The sequence below is a fragment of the Microtus ochrogaster genome, chromosome X, assembly GCF_000317375.1.
Source record: "Microtus ochrogaster isolate Prairie Vole_2 chromosome X, MicOch1.0, whole genome shotgun sequence".
Taxonomy (NCBI): domain Eukaryota; kingdom Metazoa; phylum Chordata; class Mammalia; order Rodentia; family Cricetidae; genus Microtus; species Microtus ochrogaster.
This window is the reverse complement of record NC_022026.1, coordinates 33,821,194-33,838,685: the sequence shown is the minus strand read 5'-3', so window position 1 is coordinate 33,838,685 and position 17,492 is coordinate 33,821,194. Positions and strand designations below refer to the sequence as shown.

The following is a 17,492-nucleotide window of genomic DNA, read 5'->3' as shown; positions in this document are numbered from 1 at the left end:
CCTGGAAACAACCTAGATGCCCTTCAATGGAAGAATGGATGAAGAAAGTATGGAATATATACATATTAGAGTACTACTCAGCATTAAAAAACAAGGACTTCTTGAATTCAACATCCTTTTCTAGATGAGGATAAAGAAAAATCACTCCCTTAATTCTTTGAAAATATAAATGATACAATTAGAATTTGAAATTTACAATAACTTAAACAGTCTTGATCTGGTGTCTGCCTTTATTAGTTGTAACAATGACCCTAAATATTTGTTATTAATGTTTTAGAAACAATTTAAAACATGTAAGCATTGTATAAAATATGGTCACATGTTCTATATTAGAATTGTATTATTAGGTGACTATTTTTGTCATGAGTATATATTCTAATATTTCTTTGATATCACCAGAAAATACTAAATAATGGGAAAATGTTATATACAAAGTCCCTTGATCATGAAATTCCAAACCTATCAACTGTGATAAGTAAATCTATTTTCATTGCTAATTATCCAAGTATGTGGTATTCTATTGTAGTGAAATAAAACACAGTAAGCAATATGTCTTTCTGTATGCGTGTCCTATTAATAAAGATATTTAGAATTAAACTCTGTTCTGTTTATTTCAACTCAAGATAACTAGTTTAGATATGGTCACAAAAGGTATCCTAAATATAGGAATTAAAAATAACCACCATAAAATTGACAGGACAATTTATTTTAAACTAAAATTTATATATTTTCTTTTAGAACTGATTCTATTTATAAAAAAAATGAAATGACGAATATTCTGATAGAGGACAGTTAAAATAATAACAGCAATTTTTTAGCTAATATTTGAACTGGTTTTATTTGTGGTGCTTTATATATTTCAGTTATAATAATATGCTACTGATACGTGTTGTTTGAAGTTCAATAATGCCTCTAAGTTAAAGGTATACATTAAACACAAGGAATTCAAAAAAGCTACAACATACTTACTAATATAAATTTCTATTATATTATACAATTTTCATATAGAGTAAAAATACATAATAGTATGAAATCATGATGTATCTTCAATAATTAATCTTCATCCACAGCACATTACACACAAAAAAATAAAAATAAGACAAGGATCTAACAATCCTATAGCAGCAAAGAACTGTAGAATAATATTTACAAGTGATATTCTGGGCTTTACAGACTCTCCCTTCAAAGCACACTAATAGGATTATTTAGTTTATAATAAGTTTGGGAAACATGGTTTTGTGTCCTTCCTTTAAGCCTCAAAAGTTACAGAATATAATCATTACATTATATCTTTCTCTTATCCAAAAGAAAAAAAAACTAAATTTGCACCCATATTATATCACGTCGAGAAAAATATTTCCTTGATCCATCCCCCTTGTACTTCTTAATCACTTGTTAATGTAGACAGTGTTGACAAAACTACTTACCGTGCCTTAAAATCTTACAAACCTTCTGCTCCACTTGTGCTTTCATTCCTCAATTCAGTATGCTATGATGTAAGACATGAGTGTGCCTTGGATATTTCTAAGGTGTCTACCTTACTCCTATGGCCTCATCATCAACTATTCCTCACTTCTGCCCTAAAAGATTATACAAGTTCACCTGGCACCTATTGAGTTATCTGTGGAAAGAAAGCCCTATGCCATGCTGGCCAAACTTCAGCATCGTATTTTAGCCATTCCAAAGTCCTTTCTCTTTAGCTAAACTACAGAACATTATCTTTAAAGCATTCTCAAGGAACAATGTCTTAGAATCATCTTGAAATCAACAAAGTATGATTCCTTTACAGCATACATTTAAGTTCTTATCAACTTAAAGAATAGAATGAATTATTTGGTTTGAGGTCTGAAAGGTTTAATAACCTCACACTGTTTAAAAAAGAAGACGGGTAATTTAAAAGTACAGTGGGCTGAAATATAAGTCAACCAAAACCATCATTCCACTTTTCTTACATCAACAAAGAACTTTTATGATTAATATTGCTCTCAGCTTCCTTTTAAATCTTCTCATTTAAACTAAAACACATAGGTTAAGAATAGTCTTAATCGATTACCTTTGCTTGCACTTTCCACATGTTCCAGCTCATCAGGAAATTTCAGGATATCTCGGTATTTTTCCTCACATATTTCAGCAAGAAAATGCAAAAGGGTTGTTTTTTGATCTGCTGACTTTGTATCTCTGATCTGGAAGGAAAAAATAGCATGTTTTGTGAGATAAATAGATTTTTTTTCTGAAAAAGTCAACAAACAATGAGTGAATATAGATCATGTTGAGGTTCACTTGAACTTTTTTTTTCAATTAAATTGGCAGTTGCTTCTTTAATGGCATCTAGTGACATAATTCATGATCTTAAAATGAACTTGGTATTTTATAAAGGAGAAAAACACTAAAAGAAGTAGCAAACTAAGCCTTAATCTATATTTTCAAAAGTTGTCTGAATCATTATGGCAAAATGAACTATTCTTTTTATGAGACACAAACACTCATTTAAGTATTTATAGTAATAGCCTCATTTAATGTGTGTTGATGCTAACAACACTCTGGTCTTTGTATTATTATAAAAATATATTCTTGAAAGATGCATTCATTTGTGAGATTAAATTTATTTCCAGCTATCCTCGATGCAAATTAACATAAAAGAGTCAGCATGCTTTACATATCTTTTCTTGCATGGGCCATAAGAAAAAAAATAGAAAGTTGTTTCATACAGAATTATGAACCAAAATCAGAATACACAGTCATGGAAACATGCAATTATTTATTATATATTTGCTTAACATTGTACACTTTTTAGAGATACTAGAAAAAAATGTCATCAATAGAATGATAAAAATCTTTAAAGGATAGAACCGAAAAAATTTAGGAGTCTCCAATATTTTCTTATTTAGATTTCTTATACTAGATAGCTGCAAATGAAATCAAGGATTTACTTAGAAACAATTCATAAATACAAGGCAATGTATCATATTTTTCTCAGTTTATTGGATGTTTTAGTTCTATAAACTTTAGATGTTGTGTTTATCCACTGGTGTTCATACAGATTAGGGATTTTTAGTTTTAAGGATTACTCTGTTTAGAATAAATTCATTGTGTTCACAAATAGTTTGGGGAATGACTTCAGAGGATACTTTAGTAATTATAAAATGAATTAGTCTTTGTTGTTTTAATAACTAAAAACAAAAATAATCATAATATTATTATGTTAGGCTTATATCAAATCTGTTTTATGCTAAACCTTTTATCAACTATTTAGATCCTCATGAAGTGAACATATTATAGAGAAGATTAGCCTCAAGATTCCATAAACAAATGGCCACAGGAGGCATAATGTTCCAGGGTTCATCATTATTTCTTTGAGAATTTCTACAAAAACAGTATTTCATATATGGAAAATATTTAAAATGCTGTACTCATGCTCATTCACCAAAAAGCTTTTAGTACTACAAGGTTGAATCTGACAATCCAAGGACAAGCTGTAAGAACAAAAGCAACAGGAACCTCAAGGCAGTTTATCTTAAGTATGGCTAGCAGCTATAGAAGAATCAATTGCAGGCTCTGGTCCTCAAAGACAACTCTTTTGCTGGGATTACTGTGTTATGTGCTCACAAAGTACATCATTTTTACAGTATGTGGGACATTTAAAAAATCCCTTACAACTTAACATCTGAGATTCCCTCCCCCCAATATAAGTGCCAAGATAAACTGCAGAAAAAAATCTCCCCTTCCCCACTTCTCAACAGTAAGAAAATTGACTTTTTCCAAAGTCTATGGAGACAAAGACATACAAACAAAGAAGAGAAAAAGAACAACAAACTTGCACACTGTTCAAGACACAAAATTGCACATGTATTTTAGAGCTGTTAAAATTGTACATAGGTAATGGTGCAAAATAAACAGAAAAATGGTATTGGAGTCATATGCCAATTTTATGCATTTCCTTTTTATTGTCAGTCATATGGCAATTTTATGCATTTTCTTTTCTTTGTCTCGGCTTTACATTATTTTACAGTAAAAACTTCAGCTTTAGCATTCTTAAACTGCTGAATTTATACATTTATGTGTGAAACAGTATGTGGCTATCTCTGTGTTGTTTGCATGTGTGTGCACATGTGTGAGGATTTGTTCGCCTGTGTGTGTAGGCATTGAGGACATAAGTCAATATCTGGTAGTGTCTTCTATTATTCTCCACCTTGCGTTTTGAGACAGCGTCTCTCACTGAATGTGAAGCTTGCTATTCCAGCTAGACTAGCTAGCCAGCGATCCCTAAGCTTGTCCCTGTCTCCACTCAAAAGAATTTAGACATGCTCTACTATGGCTTTTTATTTTTAATAGTTTTTTTGTTTAATGTGCTTCCTAAGAATCCAAATTCAGATCTTGTATGTGATCACCAAGCACTTTAATCACTGAACCATTTTCAAGTATTGAAAAGAGCTTTTATATTTATTCACTCTCAGTGCCACGAACAATATAATTCTATTATGCAATTTACCATGGTCAGTGGTTGAATCTACCAAAACAAATACAGGATAACATCTCAGTTAAGCAAATATGTTATTATTTCTAATTAAATAAATATGCATCTTGGAAAAATATGCTTGTGAATTTTAGAACCATAACATCCCCTTCAAAGCCTGGGCAAACAGGGTAAAGCACTGGCCTTGACAATCTGAGCAGTATCTCAAGTTAGTATGGGAGACTAGGTCTTTACTCTACATAGCAATATTTATTTCAGAGAAAACCGTCACACACGGAGTCTTTTTTTTTTTTAGTGTCGCATGGTCTTTTAATCCTTTCCTCTACACATAACCTTTAGATCAATCCTTTGAAACTAAATAATATTAGAATATAATGTATTATATTGTGTCCACACTAATTCTTACTCTGTATCATTTATAAGCTGGTTATACTCTTTTTCTCTCAGTCCATGCCATACTATTCGCTTTCAGTTCAGAAGGCAACTAAAAACCTTTCATCAGTCTTACTAATTAATGACATTTATCCAATAATTTGCTGTTGTGAATAGACAAGCTGGATATATTCATCTCTTGGGGGTAGAGCAAAGGTAATCTAATCGGAATATGTACAAAATCACTTTGAAAGTAGTTGTGGTAGTTTATTAAGAGATAAAATTGAGTTCTATTTGATATCTGGTTACTTGAAATCATGTTAAAACTTTATATTAATGTCAAATATCTAAACAAGGAGATAGTCAAGTTACAGCTTGCCTAAATCTCAGAGGCAAGTATATTGTAAGTATTTCAAAGACTGGTGTAGCCAGAAGCAAAGTGCCTTTTGGCCCCTTTGTCTTTGTTTCAGCTTTCTTCCTTCTTCAAGACTCACTGAGTAAGGACACAGGATAGGCACCTGACTTCTTTTCATAAGCTGCCAAAGGTAGGGAGAGGCTACTCCAAAATTGCCTATTTTGTATGTTTTTCCAAACACTAAAAACAAAATAGTAAATTTATAAAATAGAACTATTTTGGAAAGCTGAAAAATTGTATTATTTTAGTAATCTGACTTAGTGAATACCAGTGAAAATTAAAATCATTTCAATAACCAAGAGCTGCCAGCTAATAAACCACATACATAGTAGCATTAATTGCAGTCACCTGGCCAGTAATTGTTATGCACAAAGATTAATAACTGAAATTAAATGAATTCTATCTCCCTAATCTTTAATAACATTCAGAAATGGTACACGAATATAAAATATCCTTGGTAGAACTACACACACACACACACACACACACACACAGATCTATTTATTTATTTATTTATTTATTTATTTATTTATTTATTTATTTATTTATTTAATATGCATTCGTGTTTTGCCTGCATGTATGTCTGTGAGAGAGTGTCCAGAGCCTCTAGAACTGGAGTTACAGACAGTTATGAGTTGCGATGTGTTTATTGAGAGTTAACTCAGGCCCTTTGGAATAGCGGCCATTTCCCTTAACTGATGAGCCATCTCTTGAGCCCCTCTGTTCATGTCTTTAAAAAATATATAAATAATAAATGACAAAAGATAATTTTTGCAGTTAAAATACAATAGTAAGGCTTTAGGCAGGTAGATAGAAAAATGAGTAATTAATGGGCACCTAATTTTTAAAAAAAAATAGTTATTTTTAGGTGTATGTGTGTTTGTGCGTATGCCACATATATTCAGGTATCTTTCGAGGCCAGAAGGTGTCAGATTCCCTGGAGCTGGAGTTAAAGACATATGAGAACTGCCGGATATGGGTGCTGGGAACTGTAGTCAGGTGCTCTGGATGAACAGTAGGTGCTCTTAAACACTGAGCCATCTCCCCCAGGGACCCCTAGAAGAATTAGGGATTCTAATTCTAGTTCATTCAAGCCTAATAATTATTAGCCATATCACTGTTTTGAAATCTGGCTATTTAAAGACACAGAATCCTGCACACAGCTAGGGAGCCAGAGAAAACATCTTTTTTTTTTTTTTTTTATTTCGAGACAGGGTTTCTCTGTGGTTTTGGAGCCTGTCCTGGAACTATCTCTTGTAGACCAGGCTGGTCTTGAACTCACAGAGATCCGCCTGTCTCTGCCTCCCGAGTGCTGGGATTAAAGGCGTGCACCACCACCGCCCGGCAAGAAAACATCTTAATGATCCATATCAGTCACATTCAATCCATCTGTGAAGGACCTTGTCTATAAGTAATTTCCCTTCTGTTGAAACAAACCCATTTTTTTCTTGTTTTGTCCTCAGTGGGGGGGGGGGGACAAACCCTGGTCACTGTCTTCTGTAGAGTAACTTCTAAGAAATTAAATTTCTTTTTTAAAATAAACTAAGCAACTGTGATTAATTCAATCACTCCATAGAAACACCATTCTTCAGTTGTTTAATTCATTGCTAATAGAATTGACTGAAAATGTCCAATGCATCTACATCATCTACTAGAAAAACTCACATCAAACCTCCAACTTTTCTTTTGCATATAAGACCATTTGGATGATGGTTTCTGACTTTTTTCTTTCTTCTTCAAAACTGTCACTTAAAAGCAGATTACAGTTGCTTAAATATACACTGTGTGGTTATAGATTAGCCCAATGTGTAGTTTTGTATGTTATCACTTTCCAGAAACCCACTTTCTCTGTTCTTCTATTTGTCAGCTAAATACCTGCTCACACTTTAAGGCTAATCAACTATTTCTAAGTACTTCTCTCATATCGTCTATGCTGTGAATAATAGAACACGGTAGTTTCTGCATGCAATATCGGTCTTGAAAGCTTGGAGAGACTGTTTAGTAGTACTAGGATCATGCTATAATATACTAGTTCGTCAACACATGTTTCTGAATAAGTTTTTTTTTCTTCATAGTAACTCTCATTTGTGTATGGCAAATAAGAATATAGCTAAATTTAACTCTATTGTTATGTAAAGACCGAAGCACGAACACACTCATACATGCACACAGGCAGTGACTAACAAGGCTAGACTTCTCCAGGACACACTATGTGCTGATAATTAGGTGTGGGTGAAAGTCAGATTGAAGTTATAATATTCTCCACTGTGATAGGCACTGTCCTAAATATTAGTATAAGAAACAAATAATGATGTGTGATAATTCTGAAGCATCAATGTTTGAATTTAGGTAGAAAATATGAAACTACATAGAACAGAGAAAATACACATATTAACTTTGTGGCAAATGTCACAATTTATATAATTATATTATTATCAGGAGTTTTCTGACACAGTAGAAAAAAAAGATAAATTTGAGTCATGGTGGAAAAAAATACGTATTTTGTCAATGAATAGTAGGAAGAGAAAACGGAAAAAAAATCAGAACCCATAAATTTTAAGTTGTGCTAATTAAAAGAATGGTGTAACATGTCAGAAAATGCTAACTTCAGAGTGATCTAGTTTTAGAATGGAGAGGGAAGCAATATGTAAATACTCTCCGGGAAAGTGGCTATGAACAATTAACTCTCTCTGCTGTATTGCTCATAATTATCAGATAAAGGTACAATCTGATTTTATTCATAATTAGTAGATGCACAATCAGACTTGAACCTTTAGCCTACAACTTCCTATTTCGACAATCTTGGGAAAACACTTTCCCTAATCATAAACTAGGTGTTAGTTAAGTAGCTATGGTCCAAGCCATATTTGTGGGACTTGATATGATAAAGTATTATCAGAACCATGATGATCATCAAACTGGAAGTAATGTGAACCTCCCTCAGTTTCCCATCTTAACATAAGTATCAGAGTCACATCAGTCCCTTTTTGATGTGGCTTTCTACTAGCATGATAATTTCGTGTCTTGCCATGACTCTTTCTAAACTCTCTCTAACTTTAGCTATGTATATGTCTAGTGACATAAAGTTGTTATTGATTTTTAAACCTGCTTTTTAAAAGACATATTCAGCACTGAAAACAATGCTACTTATTCAATGTTGGTTGAATGAAAAGGTAAAGATTCCCACATTCACTTTGTTTCTTTGTATCTAGTAATATGTTCTATGTTTGCATGAAGGACGAAAAATCAATATGAGTTATCCATGTGGTATGTGCCTATGGCACAGGTGTGTAATCATATATTTTAAATCTTGAAATCAACCCAGTGAATTAGTTATCTCTATGTCCATTTTTCAGGTAACATACAGCATATAGGCAGAGTTCACATAGTTAATAAGGGTTGGTGCCAGAACACAGCCTGTGCACTTATACACTTTGAGATTTAATATTTTCTGTTTTTACTAATGGGCAATAGGTTATGAAGAAGGTGTTTGGAAAAGGGAGCCATTGTGCAGGAAGATTGGTCATTAATAATAATGAGTCCTTTCCAACTTCATTGAGTATAATTAATACCATTTGTGCTTTTCCATAGTGATTTATACATGATCTGGTTGCAACATTTATTTCACAATACATAATTTTGTTTACATACTCAGTATTACCCACCAGATTGTGACCTCCTTATAAATGAGTACTATGATCAGATTTCCCCCTGGAATGTTCAATGAAAAAAATGCTCCAGACAAGCCAAAGATAATTAAGGCTAATTTGATGATTAGAGAAATCTTTGGTGACCTTCAAGTATTGTTTCAGAATAGTGCCAAGGACATAAAATTAAATTAAATGGATAGCCAGAAAGAGGAGGTAATGTGTAAGGATAATTTATTCAAAATATTGACTGTGGATAATAACTGCATAATAGAGGGGGCAGTAGAGCCAGCAGCTGGAAAATGGTGAGGCTAGTGGCAAAAGTTATTATAATTATCCTACTGAATAAGTTCAGCATAATTATGCTGGAGGAGATTAGGAACCAGAAGAAATAAAAACAGAAAATCAAGAATTCATGGGTGCCTGCAACTACCCAGGCCCAGAATTAGGATTTAATGTTGGCCCTCCCTAATAGGCACCTATTCTGTGATCTGTTGGGGCACAGGTTGCGGGGGGGGGGGGGGTCCTGTGGACCCAGGGTCATAGGATCTCCATAAACCAAGGCACACAGTACAGCAAAGGAATGTCCAGGAAGAATCCCAGTGAGGGTCAAGTGTTAATAATGTAGCGGCAACCAGGGGCTTCTAACCAAGCCAATGATTTTTGTGATGAATGCCTGCATGTAAACATATATGGATAAAGGGGTTTACTGCGTGATTGATTCACTGTGTCACATTGCAGCTTCCATGATAAGATTTTTCCTTCCATTCTTCCTTCCTTCCTTCCTTCCTTCCTTCCTTCCTTCCTTCCTTCCTTCCTTTCTTCCTCTCTTTCTCTTGCTCTCTTTTTCTTACTTAATTTTCTTTTTTTTAATTTTAATTTTGTTTTATTGGGGTGGGTTGCAGGGGCAGAGGGCAGATGGAAAGGGAACAGAGATGGGTGGGATGCATGATGTGAATGACACAAAGAATAAGTAAAAAAAGTTAGAAATCACTATTTTGAAGTATATATCAATATAAATTTATAAATCCAAGCAAGTAATATTTTCATTGTTGTTACATACTGAGTTTTACTATGAACTCGTTACATTCAGGTTTTAAATATAACATTTTTTAACTATTCTTTTATTTTAAAATTACAATTCATAGCTATTTCTTGTTGCTTATAACTATTTTCTACAATGTTTCTTTGAGAATCATCTCTTAGTCTGCTTACTTCTTCAGTTTTGTTGGACAGAGCCATGATCTTTCTACAGCAGAAATTAGTAATTGAAATTTTTGAAAGAAAGGTATGACTACATCTATTAACCACCTATCTTACATGTTTTGTAAATTTATTTTCATATGACTACCTTAATAAAAGTGAGCTTCTCAAGTTAAAAAAAAAAAGAATCCAATTGTGCTAGGCTAGGGATGTAGCTCAGTGGGAGTCTTGGACAGCCCTGGATTCAACTCTCAGTACTTTTAATGGATCGTAAAATAATTCATGGGTATTGACTACATTATTAAACAGAGACCCCTTGACCAAAAGCACTGGCCTCCTCTGGGAAGCTGTTAGAAATTCAAATCAACTAAATCAGAGGGTGCTTTTTCTTGTACTTGGAAAAAGTGTGTTTGTGGGGGGAGGTATTGAGAAAACCTAAATGTAATTTGAATGCATTCCAAGGTCTGGGAGCTACGATGACAAAATTTTCAGGTCAAGAGATACTCAGGCAGTTATCCCCAGTTTACCTACAAAATCTTACAATATTTTAAAAAATAACAAGTTCTATGTTTGATGTGTTTCCAAAGCTTGATCTCGATTTAAAACTGGATAAATCTGGAGCCATTTGTAGCAACAAAAGGACAGATCTGCTCTAACTGTTCTTGATTAGTCCATATAAAATGACACTGATCTGTATCATAATTTACCACTTACTGGTTTAAGAGCACAACAACCAGACAAACTGTCCATGCTGCGCTGTGGAGGCTTCCGATATATTGCTCATAAATCTTATAAACCGTCCCTTGTTTTTCTCCTTAAAACTATACTAAAATTATATTCACGTCGCACTATACTGAGTCTGGTGTACTGTGTTTCAGTGCAGTGATGGACTAGATAGCCTAGTAGATTATTCGCACCCTCTTAACTAACTGAAACTGATAAGCAAATTCTCATAGGCTAATGCAACCTGCCACTCAGATAATTTGTCAGAAAACTTAAGTCAGAAAATTTAAATTTTAGTTGCAGACAACTAGGCTTCAATGTTGGCCACAAATATACCTGTGGTACTAATACCTTCTTTGGGTTTACATGTCAGAGTTATTTATACTTGCTCCAAGGAGTTCAATGCCTCAATCCTTAGACCACACAGAATGTACTTATAGCAAATATGAGCACACTGTGCCCATGAAAATAAAATGGTGAAGTAGCATCCATGAGGCAGCATATGCTGATACTGTGTTACCAGAGTCAGCATCCCAGTTTCAGGTGGAAAGTAAATTGTGAGAATGTGTTATATAGGAACGAAACGGTGGATTTTATGCATCTGCCCCAAAGCAACCTTACACACCAACTTTAGAGTGTTACAGAAAAATGCTTAGCTAACTTCATGAGAATGGCTGTAGAATGTATAGTGATCATAGATATAAAATAAAAGGAATGCAAAGGAAGTCATACACATACTCCCTAGTGAGATGTTTCTCGGTACATTTAAGGAGGTCTAACATGAAAGTGGTGTTAAGATTTACATTTGAGACAAAACTTCAGGCCAATAAATTACATTAGAAAGAAATCCTTTCAGACCTCTCCCTTTCTCCTTATATTTATGCAAACAGCTACAAGGGACTCAGTGAACTTAAGACCTGTATTAACAAAGAGATGTCCACTCCCCATGTGTGAAGGGAACAGCTCTAACATACCAACATGACCAAAGACACACCTATACTGGATTGATTAACCTTAAAAAGAAATAAGATATTTCATTGGAGAGAGAGATATTATTGAATCCTTGAAATTGAAACCATTTAATCTATCACTGTGATCAGACAATTCAACTTTATCTCTTTCAGTAAAATGTGTCCTAATTATAGTTTATTTTCCTATTATATTTATATATTCATGGAGCAGTTAATATTTAAGCAATCATGAATGCTCCAGTGCATATATCAAAACAACTACTACTGCTTGCCAGTCTTGATACAGCACATGAATCCTAATGCTAGTTTCCTTTATTTTTTTTAAATAAGTTCTGCTCTCTCTGCCAATGGTTGTTTGCAAATTATTGCTTTCTTCAACACAAGCACACATTGCAATAACACCGAGAAAGATAATGTACTTTTAAGGATTGCAATTACCATAAAGACATTAGCTCTGCAGCTACGACCAGACAGGTCTAACACATGCATTCTTGGCTTTATTTCTGAATCTGTCACCAAAACTCGTTTCTTTTAAAGGTGTTACATGACCACGGTTGACACTAATTCAGCCAAATGTAATTTACACCGGAAAAGATGTCCTAATTCTTTATGTAGGCTGGATTGTCCTTTTTTTACACTCTTGATGTTCGTATTCTAATGGTACTTCCAACAAAAAGGGAACAGATGATATCAATTGTATAAAAAGTCATCCAATTTAAGAGCGTTACACTTGTTAACTTAATTTATGGTAGCAATCTGGGAAAGCAGAACTTAAACTTGAAACCATGACAACATTAAATGTAATAAGGATTCATCTCAATTGCCACCTTCAGGCCCAGCAGGGCATCTGTGCTATTAGTTTCTCAGAGAAGACAAATTCTGCTTTCCTACCCTCACTGTTCTACCTCTGAGGGTTTTCCTTGTAGTATTACTTATTCAAGGTGAATGCACTACACATGCATTAGTCTGAAGAAGCCAGGACCAATGGCAAATCAACAGCCACTTCTGCTCATTTAGGAAAGGTCACAATGAATTAATGCAACATGTCTGTACTTCACAAACAAAAGAAGGTCTGCTACTTAAAAGTGCTTTCAGTTAATCAATTATTAAACTGTCTATATTAAACCTACCAAATTCTTCTGAGAATAGTTTTAAGAAGATCAAATTATTTTAAATTGATATAAAAACTGTCTACAAGTATAAGTATCTCTTGGGTTTTTTAACAGCTTCTTTAATAAGGATTGCTTTATACAAATACTAAAACCACCCAACTTTTATTGTAATGAGCATTTTACTTAAACCTGACTACATGAAGTTTGAGAGAAAGTAAGATCAGTTCTTTGTTGTTTTTCCATGGACATAAGTTCAAAGATTATTCCCACCAATAAGAGAGAACATGGGCAATAATGCAGGTAGCTATCACTCAGAGGTTTGTCATTAGTATAAGAGTAACTCTGATAATCAACAGTAAATATTTTGAAAAGCAAAATCAACAGCAAAGAGGAACAGCTGTTTAGGAGTTACTTAAATATATTTCTGTCAGTAGCTTTTTCCAATCAATCATTCATTCACTCATCTTCAATTCTCTTTATAATTTTATCATATGAAGTAATATCAATCATTTTCTCCTCTTGAGTATTTTTCTAATCACTTTCTTTTTGCAGCTCTGGGAATGATTATCACTGATATCTTATCATTGATGCCTTATTACAAATAATCAGCTGTGAATCCTCTTTTTCATTGTAAGAAATGAATATAACATTTAGTATTTTAAACATCTAGAGCTTAGTGACAGTAAAGACATTCACATGCCTATGAAACCACTCCTACTATCCATAATCAGAACTTATTAACAGCCTAAGCTAAAATATTAAACACTAACAGTCTGTCCTCTTTCTAACCTTCCGAGTAGCTACATCTCTAGTTTTGTGTAAATTTGACTATTCTAAGTACTCAATTAAGGACAAGAATCATTGATGATGCTGCATATACCAGAAGTTCAATGCTTAATCTTTTGGGAGTGAAACACAATCAAATATTAAAGGCAGGAGAGTTGTTGAAGGGTAGGGTTCCAGCATGAAGAGGGAAGAAGATAAGAGAGGAGGGGATTTGGGGTAAAAATAAAATTCACTGTATAAACATATGAAACTGTCAAGCAACCACAAAAAATTAACAATAAATAAATAAATAAAGCATATTGGCAATTGCCTGGAGTTGCAAAGTAGAACAGAATAGGGTTGTGAGGAATCTATATTAGGTACTTTGGTGTGGGATCTGTAGTACTAGAAAAATGCCAATTTCACCAAACTTTATTCCAACTGTGTAAGTTTTATTGTATGCCAATTATGTCTCACAAAGTCCCTTAAATAAATTATAGCTGAGGATCAATTTTCTTTTAAGTAGTAATAAATTTGACTGTTGCTGCTGTTGCAAACAAAAAAAATCCTCAAAAACTAAATTGATGCTTGAGGAAATCAATAAACACTTTGGCTTTTTTCATACATGTTATAAAAGCTGAAATTTTGGATCACTACACAACTTGAAATGGGCTAGGCTACTACTCATGAACAATTCTGAAAATCAAGCATTTGCACTGTATTTTATATTTTATTTGTTTTATATATATATATATATACTTCAAATATTTGAATATGAATATGAATATGAGTATGATGTTCCTTCATTTCAGATTTCTAAATATATTAAAATGGGTTTTATGTCTTGGATGTGACGTGTCCTCCCAAAAGGCTCAAGGTTTGTATAATTGGTCCAGAAATTATAGCATTTTGACAGATTAGAGCAAGAGCATATTAACCTCATAATGGGCTATTAGGAAGTGGGCATGGCATTAAAGGTTATATGTTTGTTTCCATTTTGGTTCTCTCTGCTTCCTGTCTGCCAAGAAGTGAGCTTCCTTGCTTCACCACAAGCTCCAGTCATGATAGTCTATCTTCTGTCCAAGAACCACAAAAGCAACCAATTGTCATGTGAAACCATGAAGCTCTGTGTGCCAACAAATCTTCCCTCTAGTAAGTTTTTGTGTTCCTTGGGCATTTTGTCACTGCGATGGTAAACTGATGAAATACAAGTGTACATGATAAAGATTTCATTGAATTCAAAGAGCAAATTCCTTTCTCTTAAAAAGTCCATCTCAAAATAGTTTATATTTCATCATACCCGGACCCTTAATCCTGATATTAGATATGAAAATGTTTCATTCGCACTTATCTAAATAAAAGTCACAAAAGTCTCTTGCTATGGCAAACAGTGCTTGATTTTTGTGCCTTATTAGTGAAATAAGGGTTGTGTACATAAAGTAGTTTTAGTTATACAATTATATTGTTGTTTTGAGTTGTTAGTGTAAAATTCTATAAAGTTATTTTAAAAACTAACATTTAATTAAGAGGGGGGAGAAGGAAGAGGATTAATGGGAAGTGAATACAAGATGTAGCTGGACTTAAATATATTATGAAGCTCATCACTGTACAACAAATACTAATGAAAATGTGCAAAAAATTAATGCAGAAGGTACATAGTTGCTTATGAATCAATTTTAAATATTGTACCATTAGTAGAAATGTGTAGGGGCTGGAGAGATGGTTCAGTGGTTAACAGCACCTGCTGCTCCTGCAAGAGGAGCTGCATGCAATTACAAACTTATGCATACTGGCTCACTGCTTTCCCTAACTCCAGCTGCACGTGCTACAAAGCCTTCTTCTGACTTCCATGGGAAGCAGGCATGCATTTACATGCAGGCAAAACATTCAAACACATATCCTGAGATTCCATAATGTAAATGAAGAAGTCAGAAGAACAGCGAAAAAGAAAAAAATGCCATTAAGACTTTGTATTCACCCTCATGACAGAATTCAGAGAAAAAAAAATCAAATTGAAAATGAGTGATGTCCATGTTGAAACTGGGACTGGCATGATCCTTTTCCTTTGCACAGAAAAATGCAGCAACCTTACAGTGTGGGATGTCACCTCACAGTGCTTTATTGCCTGGTAGTTAGTTAGCCAACATTTTATGAGCAACATGATTCATTTTTTTATGTATGTTGCTATATCATGTCCTGCTATCCCCTTTACGGACCTCCCCACACACTTTTCCACTTCTATCTGACTTTAGCATTACAATGTTCTGTATGTACCAACAAGTTTATAAAAAAACCAAAATGATTGGAAATATGTTTGATTTTTCTTTTTCCCTGCAAAAATCCTAGCAGTGGGCTCCACAGGGAGTAAGGGTTCAATAAATCTGGCCGCAATTACCAGAATAAAAAGGTATTTAAATAGATATAAACAATTCCTAAAGCCTCTAAAGTTATCACAGAGCTTAATGTTAGTATAAACTGACACATTACAAACTTCCTTCCAGTCACTGGTTCCCCTTATTAAGGCTGTGCAATGCGTTCATTAGGAAAGCTTTATTTGCCTGGAAAACCAGCTTGTAACATGAGTGGTCACATTCAGTCACAGAATGCCATGTTTTATTTTGAACAACAGTTTCAAACAGGGTTTAAATCCCCTTTGAACAGCGCTTTTATAGAATAAAAAAGCATTTGTTTTCAAACTTACTAATTATACTCACTAAATGCTGCTCATGTTGTCGACTTTCCCCCACTGTGAGAATTACAAAATCAGTCATAAGATTAAACTCAGCAAATGACTATGCCAATTCACAGAATACTAAGCCAGCTGGGTTCATTTAAATCCTCTCTGGAAACAGTCTTCGTGGTGAACCAAGACAGACCTACAGCTAGTTCCAGAAATCTTCACTTATTTCTGTTGTGGTACTGAAAAATGTTTACAAGCACTTTGAAAAAATGGGAAAATCATCCAGGAATTTTCTAAACTAGAAAATGTTTTCTTTCAGTTAACCATACTTCTCAACCCAGCATATGTCAATATTACTGTTTAGTCACAATTATTTCCCAAATACAGTTGGGAAACAGTAGGACCTAAGCGTTTCGAGGTAGTGAATGCCTTTTTGAGAAAAGAAAAAGACTGCAGTGTATGTCTAGATAGGGAGCAGAACTTTTTCAATAAAGAAAAAAATGTGAGCAAAAAAAAAAAAATAAAGACGGCTTTTAAATGGTATTGACAAGGACTACCAATCAAAACTTCATTTACAACATACTGTTCTCTAAAGATTTAATAAACTGAAGATTTGAGGACTTAATGAAGTGTTCACACAACTGAAACTATAGTGTTGTAAATGTACAAATCTAAAAGGAGGTAATCAAATTCTGAGAAAACAAAGGTTACAGTTAAAGTATTAGCAGACTTACACCTTGCATATAAATGATTATTTCAGTTTTGAAAATACTCTTTAAATCAGATCACAAGTACTATGCTTCAGACCTTAAAGTTTAGACAAAAGGATAAGAAAGGAAAACTAAGTTATAAGCTGGTTTTTACTCTCTCAAAGTTCAAGTCCACAGCAAATTATATTCAAAGAAATACATTCCTTCATAACTACAACATTTTGAAGTACACAGACAAACTTAACACCTACTATATTGGGCTTCTCTGAAAATTAATCTCACAACTAGTCACAGGATACATTTTTCACACTGACTTGATTTCAAAAAAAGTTGTTCTGAGGGGAAGAATTTTTTTATGATGAATTTTTCTACTTTTTTGCCTCCTGTTCAAAACTATATCAAATGATCATATTACAGTGA

General features: G+C 33.7%; 1 protein-coding gene across 3 annotated transcripts in view; it reads right to left on the bottom strand.

Moving 5' to 3' along the window:
• The window catches only part of Diaph2 (diaphanous related formin 2), a 793,576-nt gene that overhangs the window by 387,614 nt on the left and 388,470 nt on the right, over positions 1-17,492 (bottom strand). For all 3 annotated transcript variants that reach the window (XM_026784823.1, XM_026784824.1, XM_005358668.3), the window contains one exon: positions 2,054-2,183. In XM_026784823.1, the coding sequence (XP_026640624.1) occupies positions 2,054-2,183 (130 nt within the window). The remainder of the gene's footprint in view (positions 1-2,053; positions 2,184-17,492) is intronic.